Genomic DNA, 21,792 nt, shown 5'->3' on the forward strand with positions numbered 1-21,792 from the left:
AATTTTAATGAAACTTGTCAGAATGTTACCCTCAATAAAATCTTGGACGAGTTCGATATTGGGTCATCTGGGGTCAGAAACTAGGTCACCAGGTCAGATCAAAGGAAAAGCTTGTTAACACTGTAGAGGCCACATTTATGACTGTATCTTCATGAAATCTGGTCAGAATGTTAATCTTGATGATCTCAAGGTCCAGTTTGAATCTGGATGATGTTGGGTCAAAAACTAGGTCACCAGGTCAAATCAAAGGAAAAGCTACTTAACACTGTAGAGGCCACATGTATGACCTTATCTTAATGAAACTAAGTCAGAATGTTAATCTTGATGACCTATAGTTCATGTTCAAATCTAGGTCAGGTGGGTTAAAAAACTAGGTCACTAGGTCAAATCAAAGGAAAAGCTTGTTAACATTCTAGAGGCCACATTTATGACTATATGTTCATGAAACTTGTTCAGAATGTTAATCTTGATGATCTTTAGGTCAGGTTCATTCGGGATCAAAATCTAGGTCACAGGATCATATCAAAGGAAAAGCTTGTTAACATTCTAGAGGCCACATTTATGACTATATATTCATGAAACTTGGTCAGAATGTTAATCTGGGTTATTCGGGATCAAAATCTAGGTCACAGGGTCAAATCAAAGGAAAAGCTTGTTAACAGTCTAGTTGCCATATTTATGACTGTATCTTCATGAAACTTAGTCAGAATGTTAATCTTGATGATCTTTAGGTCAGGTTCGAATCTGGGTCATGTGGGATAAAAAACTAGGTCACCGGGTCAAATCAAAGGAAAAGCTAGTTAACACTTTAGAGGCCGCATTTATGACCATATCTTAATGAAACATGGTCAGAATGTTATTCTTGATGATCTTTAGGTCAATAGGTCAGATGAGCGATACAGGGCCTTCATGGCCCTCTTGTTTAAGATACAGCCTTGAAATTTTGATGACATAAACAGTTTTGCACACAAATCATAAAAATGAATTTCATTGACCATGAATGTGACCTACTGACTTTCTTAATATTTTATCATCAGTTTGACATTTGAAACATGTAGCTCATATTACTCAGATGAGCGATCCAGGGTCATCATGACCCTCTTGTTTAATATTATCGCGTCAGATTTTCAGCACCGTTTGAGAAGTAATACAGTTTGAATTCTATAACGATCTTAATAAGATATCCACAGAAATGTAGGCAAAATTCTATAAAAACGGTCAAATTTTCATAAAATTGGTTGTAAAATTTCAAAAAGTGCGATCCTAAACAGTTATTTCTTTCTAAAAGTAAATAAATGATACATACTATGGGCATAAAATTCAGGCTTTAGACCAGAAAGTACAAAAAACAGAATAGAAAAATCTTAAATAATGAAAAAGCAGCAGCAATTTAAAAACATGGAGTAAAACGATTTTTGGCAAACATATTTCTGTTAGTGCGGTGTACGTGACCTCGTGAACATAATTAGTAAATGGGTTAAAAAAAATTCAGTATGATGTCGTTGTGGTTTTTAATAAGTTTTAAATGAATCTTTGTACAGGTCAGTGTCAATATTATGACACAACACTTTATAATATAGGAGCTTCTGAGTTTTCTTCTGTGTTCGTTTTCATCAATTTACAAGTGAAACATACCTTTTTTCACTTTATTTATCTATCAAAACAGTGATAAGTAGTGGTAACACAAAGAACAACATGATCAAAATGATGTTTAATGCTCCACTCTGGTAAGAGTCACGTCACCATATGTTTGTACTAAATTGAAGTATATGAAAAAATTGAATAGATGAAGTAAGAACAAACAGGACGGCTCCAACTTACCTAAGAACTTGAAATCAGTACTGATTCTTAAGGTATACAATTATACTGATTGTAATAAAAAAAGCATTCCACACTGTGCACATACCATTGTGTTCCCTGTTCCATGAAGGTATGATAATTTGTATTTTTACACAAATTGAATTATTTCTGCTAAAGAAATGCTAATCCCGTAATTCTTCAGTTTAGATACTGTCGATTTTTACTATTGAATAAAGTTTGTAGCGAAAAGTCTGTGATTGTCGTCAAGGACCCAAAAGCTTTTGCCTTTCTTTTAGTCTGAAAAAAGGAAAATTTACATTCTAGTCTAAAGGAGGTAAAATCACAAGGATGAGAACCATCTAAGAATAGTCACGTAACTGGGGACAAGTTCCTTGAAGGTATACGTGCGTGTTCATTGCGAATGTTTTTGACATTTTGGTAGAAACGCATCAATAGATGTGCTAAGGTGTGAAATAAAATTACACTGTAGTATGAAAAGTAGTTCCAAGTCACAGCATTTTAATTTTGATCTCAGGAAAAATCTCTTGAAAATGGCTTTCTTGCCATCGTGCTTATAATTTGAAATGGGGCGAGCTATCTGTACATATTATTTTTACTTTATATAAAAAATATAGACAACAGGATTTAGTTCATGCATGCCTTTTTCTGTCTAAAACATTTTGACCACAGTGAGACCGAATTCCTGCCCTTAAATCAATAGAAATACACGGGGTTTCATCAGAAGAATGATTAACTTTTAAAAAAACACAATAAATTGCTGTTTAGACTAGAACGTTATCAGGAGACAATACTTATTGCAGTTTCTGATAGATAAATCAAGTGATAAATGTACGTTTCCCTGAGAAATTGATGAAAACGAACACAGAAGAAAAATCCGAAGCTCCTGCATTCCTGCATTTTGCAGTCACTGATCCTTTGGCTCCTGCGTTACTGATCAGTTCAGTCTTGGTCAGAATGTATATCTTGATGATTCTTAGTCTAATGTCGAAACAGGGTCATGAGGGGTCACCCGGTCAAATCAAAGGAAAAGCTTGTTAACACTGTAGAGGCCACATTTAATACCCTATCTTAATGAAACTTGGTCAGAATGTTTATCTTGATGATCCATAGGTCAAGTTAGAACCTTGTTCATGTGGAATCAAAAACTAGATCACGTGCTCAAATCGCATGAAAAACTTGTTAACACTGTAGAGGCCACATTTATGACCCTGTCTTCATGAAACTTGGTCAGAATGTTTATCTTCATGATTCCAAGGCCAAGTTTAACAGGTGAGCGATATAGGGTCATCATGACCCCCTTGTTAGTTAAATATCATATTTTCTCTATGTTTTAGATGAGAAGAAAAGACAGGTAGAATTTTACAAGAAAAAAGGTCTTCAAATGCCCCATGGAGATGGTAGGTTTGATTATTAGAATAGTGTACTGGTTGTAAATGCAGAAAAAGTTCCATTACTCCTTGAAAAAATGCACTCAAACTGGATATTCCCATTGGAACCTACAACCAATGATAGATTCTTTCTTGCATACCATATTCTACAAATATAAGAAGAAATAAAATAAAACAAATAACTTTCTCTGTTAAGCACTCCTTATTATAACATTTTGATTAAGCAACAATTGGTAAATAAGTTAGTGAAGAAGTCAGTCATCAAGACGAGTTTTGCCAGCACCAGAGGATATGAGGGCTATTCAAAAATAAAGAAGACTGTCTTTAGCTTTTAGATACTTTTAATGAAGTAAAAAAATACGTTGTCACGATTTACAATCTTTCCGCTAACTGCTTTGTAAATTTGACGTGATTATGGTCAAACAGAAGTTATGATTCCTCGAAAACAGTCACTTACACGAAATTGCTCGGTGATAATATTTAAACGATGTCTCAACTTCAGCGAGATGCTTTCATTAAGTTCGCATCAGTTTATATTTGTAAATTTATTTGATTGTGATAAACAATACCTAAGTGGTCATAGAATACTGAAAAAAGTGTGAACACTTAATTAGGCCAAGCGCCTAAGACAGGGTGTGCACAGTGAGTAGTTGGTCTATATCCAAGGCGTCAAATATTGACGTTTACATCGAATCACGTATATTTTGTTTTTTCTCTTGACATTCATTGACCTTTAGTAAATCTGGGCCATTTGAGAATGGTTTGTATAAACTTGAAGATCAAAACAGATGATCAAACATTGCTGTGGCGTATGCTTCATGAATTTATAAATTTCAATTGATGTTTGCCAAAATCTCTACATAACTTAACAACTGTCCAGTTATCTCTGCGAGTCGGTGACGACGTTACCTGGGTTATAACTAGCAATGCTCACTTAGGTTAAACTTGGTTTACTTCCTCTTCCCACGGCCAAATGACGCCATACTTTAGGTGCATGTCGCCTTGACGTGTTGCTGCACTTTGGCGTATTTTCTGGTAAACAACTGCACTATCAGTGCAACTATTAGTAGGGGTAATCATGATAGATGAAAAAGCGACTGCACCAGTTATGCGTAACCATGGTAATTAAAACATCCTATGAGCTTAGATCGACTATCAGCAAAAATGTCACAAAAATATATGAGCAAATTACACAAAGATTGCAAATAACAATGATATATTTCACATTGCACTGTACACAAAAGATGGCATTTGACAGCAAAAGTCTACATTAGTTTTGAACAACCCTCGTACACTTGAAATGGTCCTGTATGCAAGAAAAAAACGACTTGGCCATGAGAAAACACTAGTATGCTAGAACCTTAATTCAATGGATGTTTTTTACAAACAACAGTTAATCTATTCCTAGCTCTTACTTTCTTTAATTCTTAAGATTCCTAAATTCTAAATCTGTAATTTTTAACATATTTGATTAAGCCTGCACCCTTCATTTCTTCAAAGTTTAGTCTTACTTATACTTTTTGAAATTCTAAGAAAGACAGAGAAATGAATTGAATAGAAGCTGTAAATTTTTGCAATTAAAGTTTTTTTTCTAATTTAGTGTCCATCTAAAATAGGAGGGATAAAATTCTAGTTTGGAGGGTAAATGCATTATTTTTCTTTGCAGCCTATGAAGATGACAAGAAGAATATTGAGAAGAACTCTCCTGACAAGGAGGATAATAATGACTATCATCGTCTTGACGAGCAAGTTAACGTGTGTCTTGAATGTTTGGAAATTAATGTACTCAAAAGTTTGAAACGTAAAATACTTAGACTGTCTTCCCAAGCAACTGTGACTCATTTAAAAAAATTTGTGGCTTTAAAAGTGTTTGGAACAATAGATCGTTACAAAGATGTAAGTATAAAATAATGGTTTATTGTGGCTTTTATTGGCTGATAGTAAGGATAACAATGAGGTCCTTCTTTGAATGCAAACCAACAAAATCTATTTGACATCACACTAAAGGATGAGAACATTTGCTGTGGCTGTGAAACTTCACAGTAAGATTCTTCATATTCATTGGCCCCTTTCGTTTTTAGCTCACATGTCACAAAGTGACAGTGTGAGCTTTTGTGATCGCGCAGCGTCCGTCGTCCGTGCGTCCATGCGTAAACTTTTGCTTGTGACCTCTCTAGAGGTCACATTTTTCATGGGATCTTTATGAAAGTTGGTCAGAATGTTCATCTTGATGATAACTAGGTCAAGTTCGAAACTGGGTCACGTGTGGTCAAAAACTAGGTCAGTAGGTCTAAAAATAGAAAAACCTTGTGACCTCTCTAGAGGCCATATTTTTCATAAGATCTTCATGAAAATTAGTCAGAATGTTTACCTTGATGATATCTAGGTCAAGTTCGAAACTGGGTCACGTGCCGTCAAAAATTAGGTCAGTAGGTCAAATGATAGAAAAACCTTGTGACCTCTCTAGAGGCCATATTTTTCATGGGATCTGTATGAAAGTTGGTCTGAATGTTCATCTTGATGATATCTAGGTCAAGTTCGAAACTGGGTCAGCTGCAGTCAAAAACTAGGTCATTAGGTCTAAAAATAGAAAAACCTTGTGACCTCTCTAGAGATCATACTTTTGAATGGATCTTCATGAAAATTGGTCAGAATGTTCACCTTGATGATTTCTAGGTCAGGTTCGAAACTGGGTCACGTGCCGTCAATAACTAGGTCAGTAGGTCAGATAATAAAAAAACCTTGTGACCTCTCTAGAGGCCATATTTTTCATGGGATCTGTATGAAGGTTGGTCTGAATGTTCATCTTGATGATATCTAGGTCAAGTTTGAAACTGGGCCATGTGCCTTCAAAAACTAGGTCAGTAGGTCAAATAATAAAAAAACCTTGTGACCTCTCTAGAGGCCATATTTTTCATGGGATCTGTATGAAATTTGGTCTGAATGTTCATCTTGATGATATCTAGGGCAAGTTTGAAACTGGGTCAGCTGCGGTCAAAAACTAGGTCATTAGGTCTAAAAATAGAAAAACCTTGTGACCTCTCTAGAGGCCATACTTTTGAATGGATCTTCATGAAAATTGGTCAGAATGTTCACCTTGATGATATCTAGGTCAAGTTTGAAACTGAGTCACGTGCCATCAATAACTAGGTCAGTAGGTCAAATAATGAAAAAACCTTGTGACCTCTCTTGAGGCCATATTTTTCATGGGATCTGTATGAAAGTTGGTCTGAATGTTCATCTTAATGATAGTTAGGTCAGGTTCAAAACTGGGTCACATGAGCTCAAAAACTAGGTCACTATGTCAAATAATAGAAGAAAAAAACCGACGTCATACTCAGTTCAAAACTGGGTCATGTTGGGACAGGTGAGCGATTCAGGACCATCATGGTCCTCTTGTTAGGTTCGTCATCCGTTGTCATTCGTCATGCGTCAACATTTTTACTTAAACTCCTAATCTTTATCTTCTCCTCTAAAACTACTGTCAGATTTACGCCAGACTTTGTCAGTAGCATGCTGGGCATGGACCTCTATTAAGTTTGTTCAAATAGCTCACCTTAGCCCCTTTTAGAATTAAAAAAAAGCTTTAAACAACTTTTTCTCATGAACCACTGGATGGATCTCAAACTTGGTCTGTAGCATTATTATAAGGCCCTCTGAAAAGTTTGTGAAAGTGGAACGTTTTGCCCCTTTTTAGGGGCGGCTAGAGTTAAAAATAGAAATACCATTAAAGGTGGTTAATCAGACTTTGGTCAACTAATGGATTTGTTTAAAACTTTAACAGCTAATCATTTACACTTATATGTGTTTGCTGATTTCTTAATACATGTTAGATTTTCACTGGAAGTATTTTTAGCTCGACTATTCGTAGAATAAGTAGAGCTATTCTACTCAACACAGCGTCGGGCATTGGCGTCACACCTTGGGTAAGTTTTTCGTACCAGTCCACATTTTAACAAAACCTTTTGAGATAAAACTTTCAACACTTGTGTATCACCACCATGTCCAACTTTAGGCAAGAGGACATAACTTGAGGATTTTGTCTGAATTATGGCCCCATTTCACTTACAAATCTTGGTTAAGTTTTTCGTACCAGTTCATATTTCGTGTAAACTGTTTAACATTATGGCTTTGAAACTTTTATCACTTGTTTATTATAACAGTCTCTATCTGTAAGCAAGAGTACATAACTCTGTCAACTATTTTGGCTGAATTATGGCCCTTTTTGGACTTGTAAATTGGTTCAGTTTTCGTACAAGTCCACGTTTTGTCAAAAAAATTTGACCTGTGGCTTTGAAACATTGAACACTTGTTTATTATTTTGATCTCCATCTGTAGGAAAGAGTACATAACTCTGTCGAGTATTTTGGCTGAATTATGACCCTTTTTGGACTTAGAAATTGGTTCAGTTTTCATACAGGTCCACATTTTGTCAAAACTATTTGACATGTGGCTTTGAAACTTTGAACACTTGCTTATCATTATGATCTCCATCTGTAATTCAAGAGTACATAACTCTGTCAACTGTTTTGGCTCAGTTATGGCCCTTTTTGGACTTTGTTTGTCATATGGCTTTGAAACTTTGACCACTTGTTGCATATGTAGGCAAGACTACATAACTAGGACAAGGACTTTTGCATAGACATTTTTAGCTCTACCATACGAAGTATGGAGAGCCGTCCTACTTGACCCGGCATCGGCGTTTTTGATGCACTTTCTCTTTATCTCTGTAATTACCTGGTGGATTTGTTTCAAACTTAAAGTAGTTATTCCTCATCATCACCCACATCATATGACATAAGGGCCATAAGTCTCACACCAATATTTCATGAATTATCCCCCCCCCCCCCACCTTTTACTTAGGCCAAGTTAGGATTTCAGGTTAAAGTTTTGATACACTTTCACTCTATCTCAGTTATTACTAAACGGATTTGATTCAAACTTAAAATAGTTGTTCCACCTCATCACCTACATCATATGACACAAGGTCCATAACTCTAGCAGCTATTTTTCATGAATTATGCCCCCTTTTACTTAGAATTATGTCTCCCACCACACAGTGGTGTGGGAGACATATTGATTTACACCTGTCTGTGTGTGTGTGTGTCTGTCTGTCTGTCACAAAGCTTGTCCGCACTCTAAGTCAAACATTTCTCATCCGATCTTCACCAAACTTGAACAAAATGTGTTTGCCAATAAGTCCTCGGCCAAGTTCGATAACTAGCCAAATCGGCCCAGGCACTTCGGAATTATGGCCCTTGAATTACCGAAAAACGCTAAGATTTTAGGCGCATTCCTGGAGCCAAAAGGACCCCTATGGCTCCAGGAATGTGCATGCAGTCTGAGTAGTATAGGAGTTCTTTTGACTTGATGAATGTGCATGCGCTCTAGTAGGGCAAGTTCGATAATGAGCCAAATCGGTCCAGGCACTTCAGAGTTATGGCCCTTGAATTACCGAAAATCGGCCTTTTTACTCTTGTCCGTGTTCTAAGTCGAACATTTCTCATCCGATCATCACCAAACTTAAACAAAATTTGTTTGACCATAAGTCCTCGGCCAAGTTCGATAACTAGCCAAATCGGCCCAGGTGTTTTGGAATTATGGCCCTTGAATTACCGAAAATCGGCCTTTTTATTCTCGTCCACGCTATAAGTCCAACATTTCTACTTTCTCATTTCTCAAGCTACAGCCTTCAAATTTGGACCCCATGCATGGTTTTATGTACCGAAACAAACTTTGACCTTTACATTGACCTAGTGACCTACTTTCACATTTTTGAAGGTACAAGCTTCAAATTTGGACCACATGCATAGTTCTGTATTCTGAAATAAAATTTGACCTTGATTTTGACCTAGTGACCTACTTTCACATTTCTCAAGCTACAGCCTTCAAATTTGGACCACATGCATAGTTTTGTGTACCGAAATGAACTTTGACCTTAAGATTGACCTAGTGACCTACTTTCACATTTCTGTAGCTACAGGCTTCAAATTTAGACCACATGCATAGGATTGTGTACCAAAACAAACTTTGACCTTGACATTGACCTAGTGACCTGCTTTCACATTTTTGAAGGTACAGGCTTCAGATTTGGACCACATGCATAGATTTGTGTTCTGAAGTGAAATTTGACCCTTTATTTTGACCTAGTGACCTACTTACACATTTCTCAAGCTACAGCCTTCAAATTTGGACCACTTGCATAGTTTTGTGTACCGAAACAAACTTTGACCTTAAGATTGATCTAGTGACCTACTTTCACATTTCTCTACAGCTTTCGAATTTGGACCACATGCACAGTGTTGTGTACGGAAATGAAATTTGACCTGGAGCTAGTCAGTAAGTCTTGAAATTTGGAACACTCAAAAATGGCACATTGGTGGGCGCCAAGATCACTCTGTGATCTCTTGTTTTTAGCTCACCTGTCACAAAGTGACAAGGTGAGCTTTTGTGATCGCGCGGTGTCCGTCGTCCGTCGTCCGTCCGTGCGTGCGTCCGTCCGTCCGTAAACTTTTGCTTGTGACCACTCTAGAGGTCACATTTTTCATGGGATCTTTATGAAAGTTGGTCAGAATGTTCATCTTGATGATATCTAGGTCAAGTTCGAAACTGGGTCACGTGCCTTCAAAAACTAGGTCAGTAGGTCTAAAAATAGAAAAACCTTGTGACCTCTCTAGAGGCCATATATTTCACAAGATCTTCATGAAACTTGGTCAGAATGTTCACCTTGATAATATCTAGGTCAAGTTCAAAACTGGGTCACGTGCGGTCAAAAACTAGGTCAGTAGGTCAAATAATAGAAAAACCTTGTGACCTCTCTATAGGCCATATTTTTCATGGGATCTGTATGAGAGTTGGTCTGAATGTTCATCTTGATGATATCTAGGTCAAGTTCGAAACTGGGTCATGTGCGGTCAAAAACTAGGTCAGTAGGTCTAAAAATAGAAAAACCTTGTGACCTCTCTAGAGGCCATATATTTCATGAGATCATCATGAAAATTGGTCAGAATGTTCACCTTGATGATATCTAGGTCAAGTTCGAAATTGGGTCACGTGCGATCAAAAACTAGGTCAGTAGGTCAAATAATAGAAAAACCTTGTGACCTCTCTAGAGGCCATATTTTTCATGGGATATGTATGAAATTTGGTCTGAATGTTCATCTTGATGATATCTAGGTCAAGTTCGAAATTGGGTCACGTGCGGTCAAAAACTAGGTCATTAGGTCAAATAATAGAAAAACCTTGTGACCTCTCTAAAGGCCATATTTTTCATGGGATCTGTATGAAAATTGGTCTGAATGTTCATCTTGATGATATCTAGGTCAGGTTCGAAACAGGGTCATGTGCGGTCAAAAACTAGGTCATTAGGTCTAAAAATAGAAAAACCTTGTGACCTCTCTAGAGGCCATACTTGTGAATGAATCTCCATAAAAATTGGTCAGAATGTTCACCTTGATGATATATAGGTCAAGTTTGAAACTGGGTCACGTGCCATAAAAAACTAGGTCAGTAGGTCAAATAATAAAAAAACCTTGTGACCTCTCTAGAGGCCATACTTTTCATGGGATCTGTATGAAAGTTGGTCTGAATGTTCATCTTGATGATATCTAGGTCAAGTTTGAAACTGGGTCAACAGCGGTCACAAACTAGGTCAGTAGGTCTAAAATTGTTAAAATCTTTTGACCTCTCTAGAGACCATATTTTTCAATGGATCTTCATGAAAATTGGTCAGAATTTTTATCTTGATAATATCTAGGTCAAGTTCAAAACTGGGTCACATGAGCTCAAAAACTAGGTCACTATGTCAAATAATAGAAAAAACGACGTCATACTCAAAACTGGGTCATGTGGAAAGAGGTGAGCGATTCAGGACCATCATGGTCCTCTTGTTTTATTAGTCCCCTACTGCTTGAAAACTAGTTTTGGGGACTATAGGATTGCACTTTCCCGTCTGTCCACAGTTGTCCGGTCCATAACTCTAGTCATTCATCAAGGTTAATATTACTTGGCACAAATGTTCCCCATGATGAGACAACTTGTCAGGTGCAAAACCTGGACCCCTAGCACAAAGGTCAAGGTCACAATCAGAGGTCAACAGGGCTTTTTTCCTGTCCAGTCTGTATCTCAATAATCCATGAAGGAATTTTGATATTACTTGCACAACTTTCAGATCCCTAGCTGAAAGGTCAAGGTCACACTTGGCAGTCAAATGTTAATATGGCATGAACAGAGTCTGTTTCATGTCCAGTCCAGAACTCTCATCCATCAAGGGATTACAATAATACCTGGTATAAATGTTCCCCATAATCAGACAACATGTCATACACAAAACCCAGAACCCAGGCTCAAAGGTCACACTTGGAGTTCAAAGGTCAGTAGGTTTTTTTCCTGTCTGGTCCATAACTTTGTCATGCAAAACAGGTTTTAAATATAAGCTGGCACAAATATTCCAAACCCCTAACTCAGAGGCCAAGGTCACACTTAGAGGTCAAAGGTCAATTCATATCTCTGCCATCCATTAAGAGATTTCAATGTTACTTGACACAAATGTTCACCATAATGAGATGACGTGTCTTGCGAAACCCATATCCCTAAATCAAAGGCCAAGGTCACAGTCGGAGGTCGAAGGTCATTAGGTTTTTTTCCTGTCTGGTACATAACTCTGTCATCCATCAAGGGATACAGTGGAACTTCTGAAAACCGGACCTTCTAAAAACCGGAAACCTTTGAAAACCGCACAAAATTCCAAGTCTCATTCTTTTTTCATTATTATTTCTATATATTTCTAACTTCTGAAAACTGGAACTTACGAATTCTGAAAACCGGACAATTTTTGAATACAAATTTTAACACTAAAGTTGACAAACAGCAAAATATTTGCCTGATTAAAAGTGTCACCTGTCTTTAACATGTTGTTAATCCAAAAACGCCCTTGGCAAGTTGTCAACATGTTCTTTTGTTTATCTATTAGCGGCGCGTGTTTATTTTGACATGCGTTCTAATCACAATGATCATTTGATGCAAAAGTAAAGAAATAATCAGCGATTACTTTAATTTGTTAAATAGTAAATAAAAGATATGTTTTTATATTGGTTATTTATGTATTTATTATATATCTTTGATTATCCGTAAGGTTTGTAACTAGTTTATTATTTACTTAATCAGTTAATTAATTACTTCATACAAACTTGTACAGTTATAAAGGATAATAATCCCCTTCATTCTATGTGTAAGAAAACATATCTCTAGTGCACCACGTCCACTTTGCCTGCAAACTTGCAAGGAAACTTCCAAATACGGAACATTTAGGCTGGTCCGGAGGTTGTTGCGGTTTTCGTAAGTTACACTGTATTAATATTACTTGACACAAATGTGCCCAATAATAAGTCAATGTGTTGTGTGCAATACCCAGACCCCTAGCTCAAATGGTCACATTTGAAGGTCAAAAGTCAACATTGATCTATCCTGTCGAGTCAACATTTATCTTTTCCTGTCAAGTCAACATTTATCTTTTCCTGTCAAGTCTGTAAAATATTTTAATATAAGCTCATATATCATATTGACAAAATAAAAAATGTTTTTGTGTAATTTCCTCAGAATTATTTCCTTTAATATGAGGATTTCTTTAATTTTTCCTCATATTTTCCTATCAATTTCAAAATGAAATGTTATCAAAATTGAAATTCAGTACATTTTTATATTTATAGATGTTATAAGTACAGTGAAACACCGCACGCTCGAGCATTGATGACTCGAGCACCCGGGCTCACTTGAGCAATTGATGTGGTCCCGGGCGATTTCCTTCTATTTTCTATGTGAAATTACCATGGCTGGGTCGAGCTTCGACAACTCGATCGCTCGAGCATAACACCTGGTCCCTGTGTTTTAATTTATTCTTCGTTTCTTCTGGCAAACTCAAGCAGAGGTGTCAAAATTTTCACACCTTCGGCAGTCAGAATGTATCAGTTAATTAAACATTTTCACACACCGTGAGAATTGCGTGGTCTACTCCCCAGCTATCTTAAATGTTTGTTTGTCGGTATATTTAATCTTATAATGAGGTTAATTAATGATAAAATGTTGAAGAAAAGTTTTATTGGTCAAATTTCGATCAATTACTGATTACTTAAAACATCTTTTCTGCGAGATCGAGAAAATAGTTATGAGATCTTAGTATTTTTATCAGCAGTTGTTTGCATGCAAATGAAGGAAATAAAAAAGCATTTTCATAAAATTGAGACGATAATTCTGATATGCACTTGTTGATAAATAAAAATAAAATAAGTCTTAGTTGTTTCTTCACATGTGCCATTTATAAATTACATATTGAAACGTCTATCATAGATAACGTTTGTAATACGTTTTTAGCTCACCTGTCACAAAGTGACAAGGTGAGCTTTTGTGATCGCGCATCGTCCGTCGTCCGTCCGTGCGTACGTGCATCCGTGCGTCCTTCCGTAAACTTTTGCTTGTGACCACTCTAGAGGTCACATTTTTCATGGGATCTTTATGAAAGTTGGTCAGAATGTTCATCTTGATGATATCTAGGTCAAGTTCGAAACTGGGTCACATGCCTTCAAAAACTAGGTCAGTAGGTATAAAAATAGAAAAACCTTGTGACCTCTCTAGAGGCCATATATTTCACAAGATCTTCATGAAAATTGGTCAGAACGTTCACCTTGATGATATCTAGGTCAAGTTCGAAAGTGGGTCACGTGCCTTCAAAAAGTAGGTCAGTAGGTCAAATAATAGAAAAACCTTGTGACCTCTCTAAAGGCCATATTTTTCATGGGATCTGTATGAAAATTGGTCTGAATGTTCATCTTGATGATATCTAAATCAAATTCGAAAATGAGTCACGTGGGGTCAAGAACTAGGTCAGTAGGTCTAAAAATAGAAAAACCTTGTGACCTCTCTAGAGGCCATATATTTCATGAGATCTTCATGAAAATTGGTCAGAATGTTCACCTTGATGATATCTATGTCAGGTTTGAAAATGGGTCACGTGCCATCAAAAACTAGGTCAGTAGGTCAAATAATAGAAAAACCTTGTGACCTCTCTAGAGGCCATTTTTTTCATGGGATCTGTATGAAGGTTGGTCTGAATGTTCATCTTGATGATATCTAGGTCAGGTTCAAAAGTGGGTCACGTGCCATCAAAAACTAGGTCAGTAGGTCAAATAATAGAAAAACCTTGTGACCTCTTTAAAGGCCATATTTTTCATGGGATCTGTATGAAAATTGGTCTGAATGTTCATCTTGATGATATTTAGGTCAAGTTTGAAACTGGGTCAACTGCGATCAAAAACTAGGTCAGTAGGTCTAAAATTATTAAAATCTTTTGACCTCTCTGGAGGCCATATTTTTCAACGATCTTCATGAAAATTGATCTGAATGTTCACCTTGATGATATCTAGGTCAGTTACGAAACTGGGTCACGTGCGGTCAAAAACTAGGCCAGTAGGTATAAAAATAGAAAAGCCTTGTGACCTCTCTAGAGGCCATATTTTTCGTGAGATCTTCATGAAAATTAGTGAGAATGTTCACCTTGATGATATCTAGGTAAAGTTCAAAACAGGGTCACGTACCTTCGAAAACTAGGTCAATAGGTCAGATAATAGAAAAACCTTGTGACCTCTCTAGAGACCATATTTTTCAATGGATCTTCATGAATATTGGTCAGAATTTTTATCTTGATAATATCTAGGTCAAGTTCAAAACTGGGTCACATGAGCTCAAAAACTAGGTCACTATGTCAAATAATAGAAAAAAACCACGTCATACTCAAAACTGGGTCATGCGGGAAGAGGTGAGCGATTCAGGACCATCATGGTCCTCTTGTTTGTGTTTTTTATGCCCCCGAAGGGAGGCATATAGTTTTTGAACCATCTGTCGGTCTGTCCGCAATTTTTGTGTCCGGTCCATATCTTTGTCATCCATGGATGGATTTTCAAATAACTTGGCACGAATGTGTACCACAGTAAGACGACGTGTCGTGCGCAAGACCCAGGTCCGTAGCTCGAAGGTCAAGGTCACACTTAGACGTTAAAGGTCATTTTTCATGATAGTGCATTGATGGGCGTGTCCGGTCCATATCTTTGTCATCCATGGATGGATTTTCAAGTAACTACACATAAATGTGTGGCACAGTAAGACAACGTGTCGCGCGCAAGACCCAGGTCTGTAGCTCAAAGATCAAGGTCACACTTAGACGTTAAAGGTCATATTTCATGATAGTGCATTGATGGGCGTGTCCGGTCCATATCTTTGTCATTCATGCATGGATTTTAAAATTATTGGGCATGAATGTGTACCACAGTAAGACGACATGTCGCGCGCAAGACCCAGGTCCGTAGCTCAAAAGTCAAGGTCACACTTAGACGTTAAAGGTCATATTTCATGATAGTGCAATGATGGGCGTGTCCGGTCCATATCTTTGTCATTCATGCATGGATTTTAAAATAACTACACATGAATGTGTGGCAAAGTAAGACAACGTGTCGCGCGCAAGACCCAGGTCCATAGGTCAAAGGTCCTAAACTCTAACATTGGCCATAACTATTCATTCAAAGTGCCATCGGGGGCATGTGTCATCCTATGGAGACAGCTCCTGTTTTTTTTTGAAAATGTCACAAATATGTTATTATTACGCATCACCGTTTACTCTGCAAATGGTCCCGATGAAAACTGGTAAAGCAAACTTCAATTTTCTTCGTATGTAGGTCAATGTTTGGGTCGCTCGAAACCATGGATAACTCGAGCATTTTGCTCATCCCCTTGCGACCTCGAGCGAGCGGTGTTTTACTGTAATCAACAACTGGAGATTTTTATACATGCAAATTTTAATCCAAACATTGTGTTATAACATATTGTATATATAGTACAATATTTTTATACATCATTGAAACATACCAGATCATTATGTTATACTGCAGTAGGGAAAATGAGTTGCCTTCCAGTAGGGGATTGTATTGCATGACAATACTTCATTCACTTGTTTAGAACTAAAGATGAACGGATGGGTGGATCTTCATTGGACTTGGTCTGTAGATTCATCGTAAGGTCCTCACCCAAATATGTTCAAATGAAGATGCTTGGCCTCTTTTAGTGGCCCCTAGAGCTAAATATAGAAATTCCTTTAAATTACATTTTCTCATGAACGGCAAGATAGATCTTCATCAAACTTGATTGATAGCGTCATTACAAGGTCCACAACCAACTTTGTTCAATAAAGGGCACTGGGCTACAAGAGCTAAAAATCAAAATACCTTTAAACAATTTATTCTCATGAACTGCTTGATGGATCTTGGTCTGGAGCATCATTATTAAGTCCTCTACCAAAGCTGTTCAAATGGGGGCACATGGCCCCTTTTGGGGACCACTATTATATTAATAGCTAATAATAGAAATAACTTTAATCAACTTCTCCTGAAGCACTGGATGAATCTTCATCAAACTTGGTATGTATCATCATTGTAAGGTCCTCTCCCAAGTTTGTCAAGTCAAGAGTGTTAGGCTCTTTCGGGGCCATAGAGTTAAAAATGGAGAAAAAATGTTAAAATGCCATCTTCTCATGAAACTCTGGGAGGATCTTCATTAAACATGGTCTGTAGCATCTTTGTAAAGTCTTCTCATAAACTTGTTCAAATGGAGGCATTTAGGCCTCTAGAGCTGAAAATAGAAAAACTTGTCAAGGGGCTCTCGAGCTAAAAATAGATAAACCTGTCATGGTCATGAACCTTTTATGGATTTTTATCAAATTTACTCATCAGCGTTATTGTAGGGTCCTCTCCCAAATTTGTTCAAATGGTTCTGCTTGGTCCCTTTTAGGGGACACCAGAGCTAAAAATAGAAAGAAAAAGAATTAAATAACTTCCTGTCTTGAAGTTTTTCTAATGGTAACACATTTTTGGACCATCACAGCAAAATTCAGAACAAACCTTTAAATGACTATTATTTTATTGAACTTCTTAAAAGATGTTCACCAAACTTGGTCAGAAGCAAGGTCAGATGATCAAGGTTTTCTTCAGGTGGCGACTTAAACCCATTTGGGCCTCTTGTTTTTGTCACTAGGTCAATGGTCAAGGTTGCAGTGACCTCAGAATGGTTTTCTTTTATCAGCTGGAGAAGACTGGAGCCTGTGGCCATTAGTCTTCATAGAAATAATGCCTTTGTGCCTTTAATCAGTAGTGCTAGATGATGCTTACTGTTTTACAGTTTAGTAGGTCAAAGGTCAAGGTAGCAGTAACTAGGGGACTGACAACTGTCTAAGGTCAATAAATGGAGCTTTGTTAGACAACTATCAATCTTAATAGGAAGGTAATCTGTGATAAGTTATTGACCCCTATTGTTTATTTGGATTGGTAGGTTAAAGGTTGTTCACTGAGCTTGAGGCCAAAACCTTTTCAGATCACCTGTGAACAATAGATGATCCCTTATGTTTTTGTAGTCAAATGTCAATGTTACACTGATCTTTAACCTCCAAATCATTTCTGATATCAATAAATGCAGAATGATTAAGCCTACAGTTATCAAACTGAATAGGTTCTGTATTTTTGTGGCAGTAGGTCAAAGTCATAGTGGCTCAGATTTAAAATAACCTGTCAATCAAAGGAGAAAGTGTGTTTTTAGGGCACATTTAAAAGTCCCTTGTTTACATCAGTAGGTGACCCCAATGCTGTTTTACCTTTAGACTAAAATATACATACTGATTTCCTTCCAGCAATCAATAATGGATGGTATAATGAGTTAAACAAGCATGTGACACTGAATATGTTTAAGCTTGAAGATAATATATTTAGGATAAGTGTGTTTTTTTTCACAAAATCTATTAAATGTTATGATACAAAAGTAAGTAAATTCTCTCATATGATTTCAGATTGATATACTGTGCAACAATGAATTGCTAGGGAAGGACCACATGTTAAAGTTTATTATTGCAACTAGATGGAGATTAGCAGTAAGTTCTTCTCTTTTTCAGAAAAAAACTCAAGAATTTATAAAATTCAAACAAGAGTTGCATGAGAGGAGGCGGCTTAATCTGTTTCTTTCCATACAAAACAATTCTTAAATGCACATGGTGAATAATTTTCTGAGCTTCACTTAAGTATGTCCAGTTGCAGCTTTACCTCAAAATTGCTTTGGAGGGGTTTTCTTTAATACAAAGTTAACAGGAAATTAATGACACAATGTGTCCTGTTAAATCATGGATGAAAAATAACCTCAAAACTTTCTTGAAAAGGGATTGTTCGAAAATTTGAATATAAAGTGTGTTTTGTGGAGCCGGCACATAGTTGTCAAAATGGCTGTTGCATTAGTTTTTACGTGTGTCCATGCCATTTTGCCTGAACAAAAGTTTTGACATGTATGGAACAATCTTTTTATCCCCCGCTGAAGGTGGAGGGGTATAGTTTTGACATTGTTAGTCTGTCTTTCCATCTGTTAGTCTAACATGGTTTGGAGTAACTAAGTAAAGCATGGTAGAAATGCCACCCTGCAAGTTTTGGTCAGATTGCCTGAGTAAGACAAGATTCGTGGTTCTTTGTAGATGTATATATATTACATTATAGTGTTTCGTCTGATTTTTGAAAAAAATCCACAAGGTATTGTCGTCACTTGATCATCGCGTCGGCATTGGTTAAAATTTTTGTTTAGGTCCACCTTCTCAAACACTGTAAGAGCTACAGCTTTGATACTTTGCACACTTATCATTAGGAGACTCTGTAGGCCAAGAACCATAACTCTGATATGCATTTTGATAAAATACTGGCCCTTTTTGTACTTAGAAAATTTGAGTTTCTTGGTTAAAATTTTTGTTTAGGTCCACCTTTTCTCAAAAGCTATAAGAGCTACAGCTTTGAAACTTTGCACACTCGTTTATCATCATAAGGGGACTATGTAGTTGAAGAACCATAACTCTAACCTGCATTTTGTTAGAATTATGGCCCTTTATGTACTTAGAAAATCTGAACATTAACTCTTTTCTTACATATTGTCCAGCACTTGCAGACGAGCGATGGCAACCGTAGGCGGTGCTCTTGTTCCATTTTCTGTCCAGTCAGTGTCATATCTCAGAAGTGGTTTGAAGGATTTGAATAAAACGTGATAGTAATGTTAATTAATTATGTCTCTCCCCTCTGGGGGAGACATATTGTTTTTGCCCTGTCGGTCCGTACGTCACACTTCATTTCCGATCAATAACTGGAGAACCATTTGACCTAGAACCTTCAAACTTCATAGGATGGCAGGGCTTATGGAGGAGACGACCCCTATTGGAGGGCTTGACACAAAACTATTTATCTTGTTCTTTATCATTCGAGGGCTTGGTGCAAAACTATTGTAAGTGTATATAAATAAAGAACAAGATACAATAGTTTTGCACCAAGTCCTCGTCCGTCAAAGGTCAAGGTCACAGGGGCCTGAACATGGAAAACCATTTCCGATCAATAACTTGAGAATCACTTGACCCAGAATGTTGAAACTTCATAGGATGATTGATCATGCAAAGTAGATGACCCTTATTGATTTTGGGGTCACTCCATTGAAGGTCAAGGTCACAGGGGCCTGAACATGAAAAACCATTTCAGATCAATAACTTGAGAACCACTTGACCCAGAATGTTGAAACTTCATAGGATGATTCATCATGCAGAGTAGATGACCCCTATTGATTTTTTGGTCACTCCGTTAAGGTCAAGGTCAAGGTCACAGGGGCCTGAACATGGAAAAACATTTCCGATCAGTAACTTGAGAACCACTTGACCCAGAATGTTGAAACTTCATAGGATGTTTGGTCATGCAGAGTAGATGACACCTATTGATTTTGGGGTCACTCTGTTAAAGGTCAAGGTCACAGGGGCCTGAACATGGAAAACCATTTCTGATCAATAACTTGAGAACCACTTGACCCAGAATATTGAAACTTCATAGGATGATTTATAATGCAGAGTAGATGACCCCTATTGATTTTGGGGTCACTCCGTTAAAGGTCAAGATCACAGGGGCCTGATCATGGAAAACCATTTCCGATCAATAACTTGAGAACCACTTGATTCAGAATGTTGAAACTTCAAAGGATGATTGGATATGCATAGTAGATGAACCCTATTGATTTTTAGATCACTCTATTAAAGGTCAAGGTCACAGGGGCCTGAACATGGAAAAACATTTCCGGTCAGTAACTTGAGAACTACTTGACCCAGAATGTTGAAACTTCATAGGATGATTGGTCATGCAGAGTAGATGACCCCTATTGATTTTGGGGTCACTCCATTGAAAGTCAAGGTCACAGGGGCCTGAACATGAAAAACCATTTCCGATCAATAACTTGAGAATGACTTGACCCAGAATGTTGAAACTTCATAGGGTGATTGGTCATGCAGAGTAGATGACCCCTATTGATTTTGGAGTCACTCCGTTAAAGGTCAAGGTCACAGGGGCTCAAACTTGGAAAACAGTTTTCAATTCATAACTTGAGAACCACTTAGCCCAGAATGTTGAAACTTTGTGGAATGATTTGACATGCCAAATAGATGATTCCTATTGCATCCAGCCACCAGTGTTGCTTAGACTTTTGCTCCTGTCCCCTATTGACTTCCTGCCTATATGACTATGCATTGGGGGAGACATGCGCTTTTCTACAAAAGCATCTTCTAGTTGTAATTTGGAAATGTGGCCCTGCAAGTTTCAGTGAAATTGGTTGAGGAACACATGGGTTATGACCCTTAGTACTTATATAATATTTACAACATAGGATATTTCTTTGCAAATTTCATGGCATTCTGGGGTCCTTTTCCCTTTGGGATATTGTTACCAAGCTTAACACATAATGCAGCTTTCTGGGAAACTGATGTACCCTACGCCTTCTTGTCACTGGGCTGAAGGTAAATGTCACTGTTACTAAAACCAGAAAATGTTCCTGTTCAGTAACTGTAGTAAGGAATAGGGTATTTGACCAAAAGTTATATTTTGGGTTGCTTAGGTCAAGGTCAAGATCATTGTTACTGAAAATAAATGGTTTTCTTGTTAGGAATGAGGTAAGCAGATCAAACATGCTAAATAGGTAGCTTTCACAGAGACAAATGTTTTTGTTTGAATTTTAGGTAGCCTGGCTCAAGGTCATTGTTACTAAATATAGAAAAATGGTTTTCGATTAATAGCTAAGTAAGGAATGAGTAGCTTTTATAGAGACTGAAATTCAATTGCATTTAAGTGCTTTTTGTAGGCAGAGAATGCTTTTTAAATAGTGAAACCTTTTTCCCCCAATACCAGTTCACTGAATTTGCTTGTTTATATTTGACATAAATGTTTACCTCGGTGAGATGGAGTGTCTTGTGCAGACCAAAGGTCCCTATCTCGAAGATCAAGGTCACACTTGGGGTCCAAGGTCATGTCAAATTTTATCCAGTTTTGTCTGGATAACTATCAACTTTTACATGCATGGAGCATTTCTTATATTTGGCATACTTCGGTGGGAGGAAGTGTGGTGTATTATTCTCATGGCCCTATCATGGACAACAGCAGAATAATATCAGGTGTCAAGGTCTTCGATTCAGGTCTTTGTGACAATACTGGTAAGGCCTAAA

At 37.3% G+C, this 21,792-nt stretch overlaps 1 protein-coding gene across 3 annotated transcripts in view; it reads left to right on the forward strand.

Annotated features, from left to right (window-relative positions):
* LOC123546993 (polycomb group RING finger protein 3-like) overlaps nucleotides 1-21,792 on the forward strand; it is an 81,548-nt gene that overhangs the window by 48,301 nt on the left and 11,455 nt on the right. For 2 of the 3 annotated variants that reach the window (XR_008372406.1, XM_045333710.2), the window contains exons 5-7: nucleotides 3,156-3,218; nucleotides 4,876-5,105; nucleotides 18,088-18,168. Coding sequence is in view for 2 of the 3 variants with exons in the window: in XM_045333710.2 (XP_045189645.1) it covers nucleotides 3,156-3,218; nucleotides 4,876-5,105; nucleotides 18,088-18,168 (374 nt within the window). In the remaining variant the exon portion in view is untranslated. The remainder of the gene's footprint in view (nucleotides 1-3,155; nucleotides 3,219-4,875; nucleotides 5,106-18,087; nucleotides 18,169-21,792) is intronic. The other variant, XM_045333711.2, reaches the window with a different exon arrangement.

Source organism: Mercenaria mercenaria, chromosome 9 (assembly GCF_021730395.1).
Source record: "Mercenaria mercenaria strain notata chromosome 9, MADL_Memer_1, whole genome shotgun sequence".
NCBI lineage: Eukaryota > Metazoa > Mollusca > Bivalvia > Venerida > Veneridae > Mercenaria > Mercenaria mercenaria.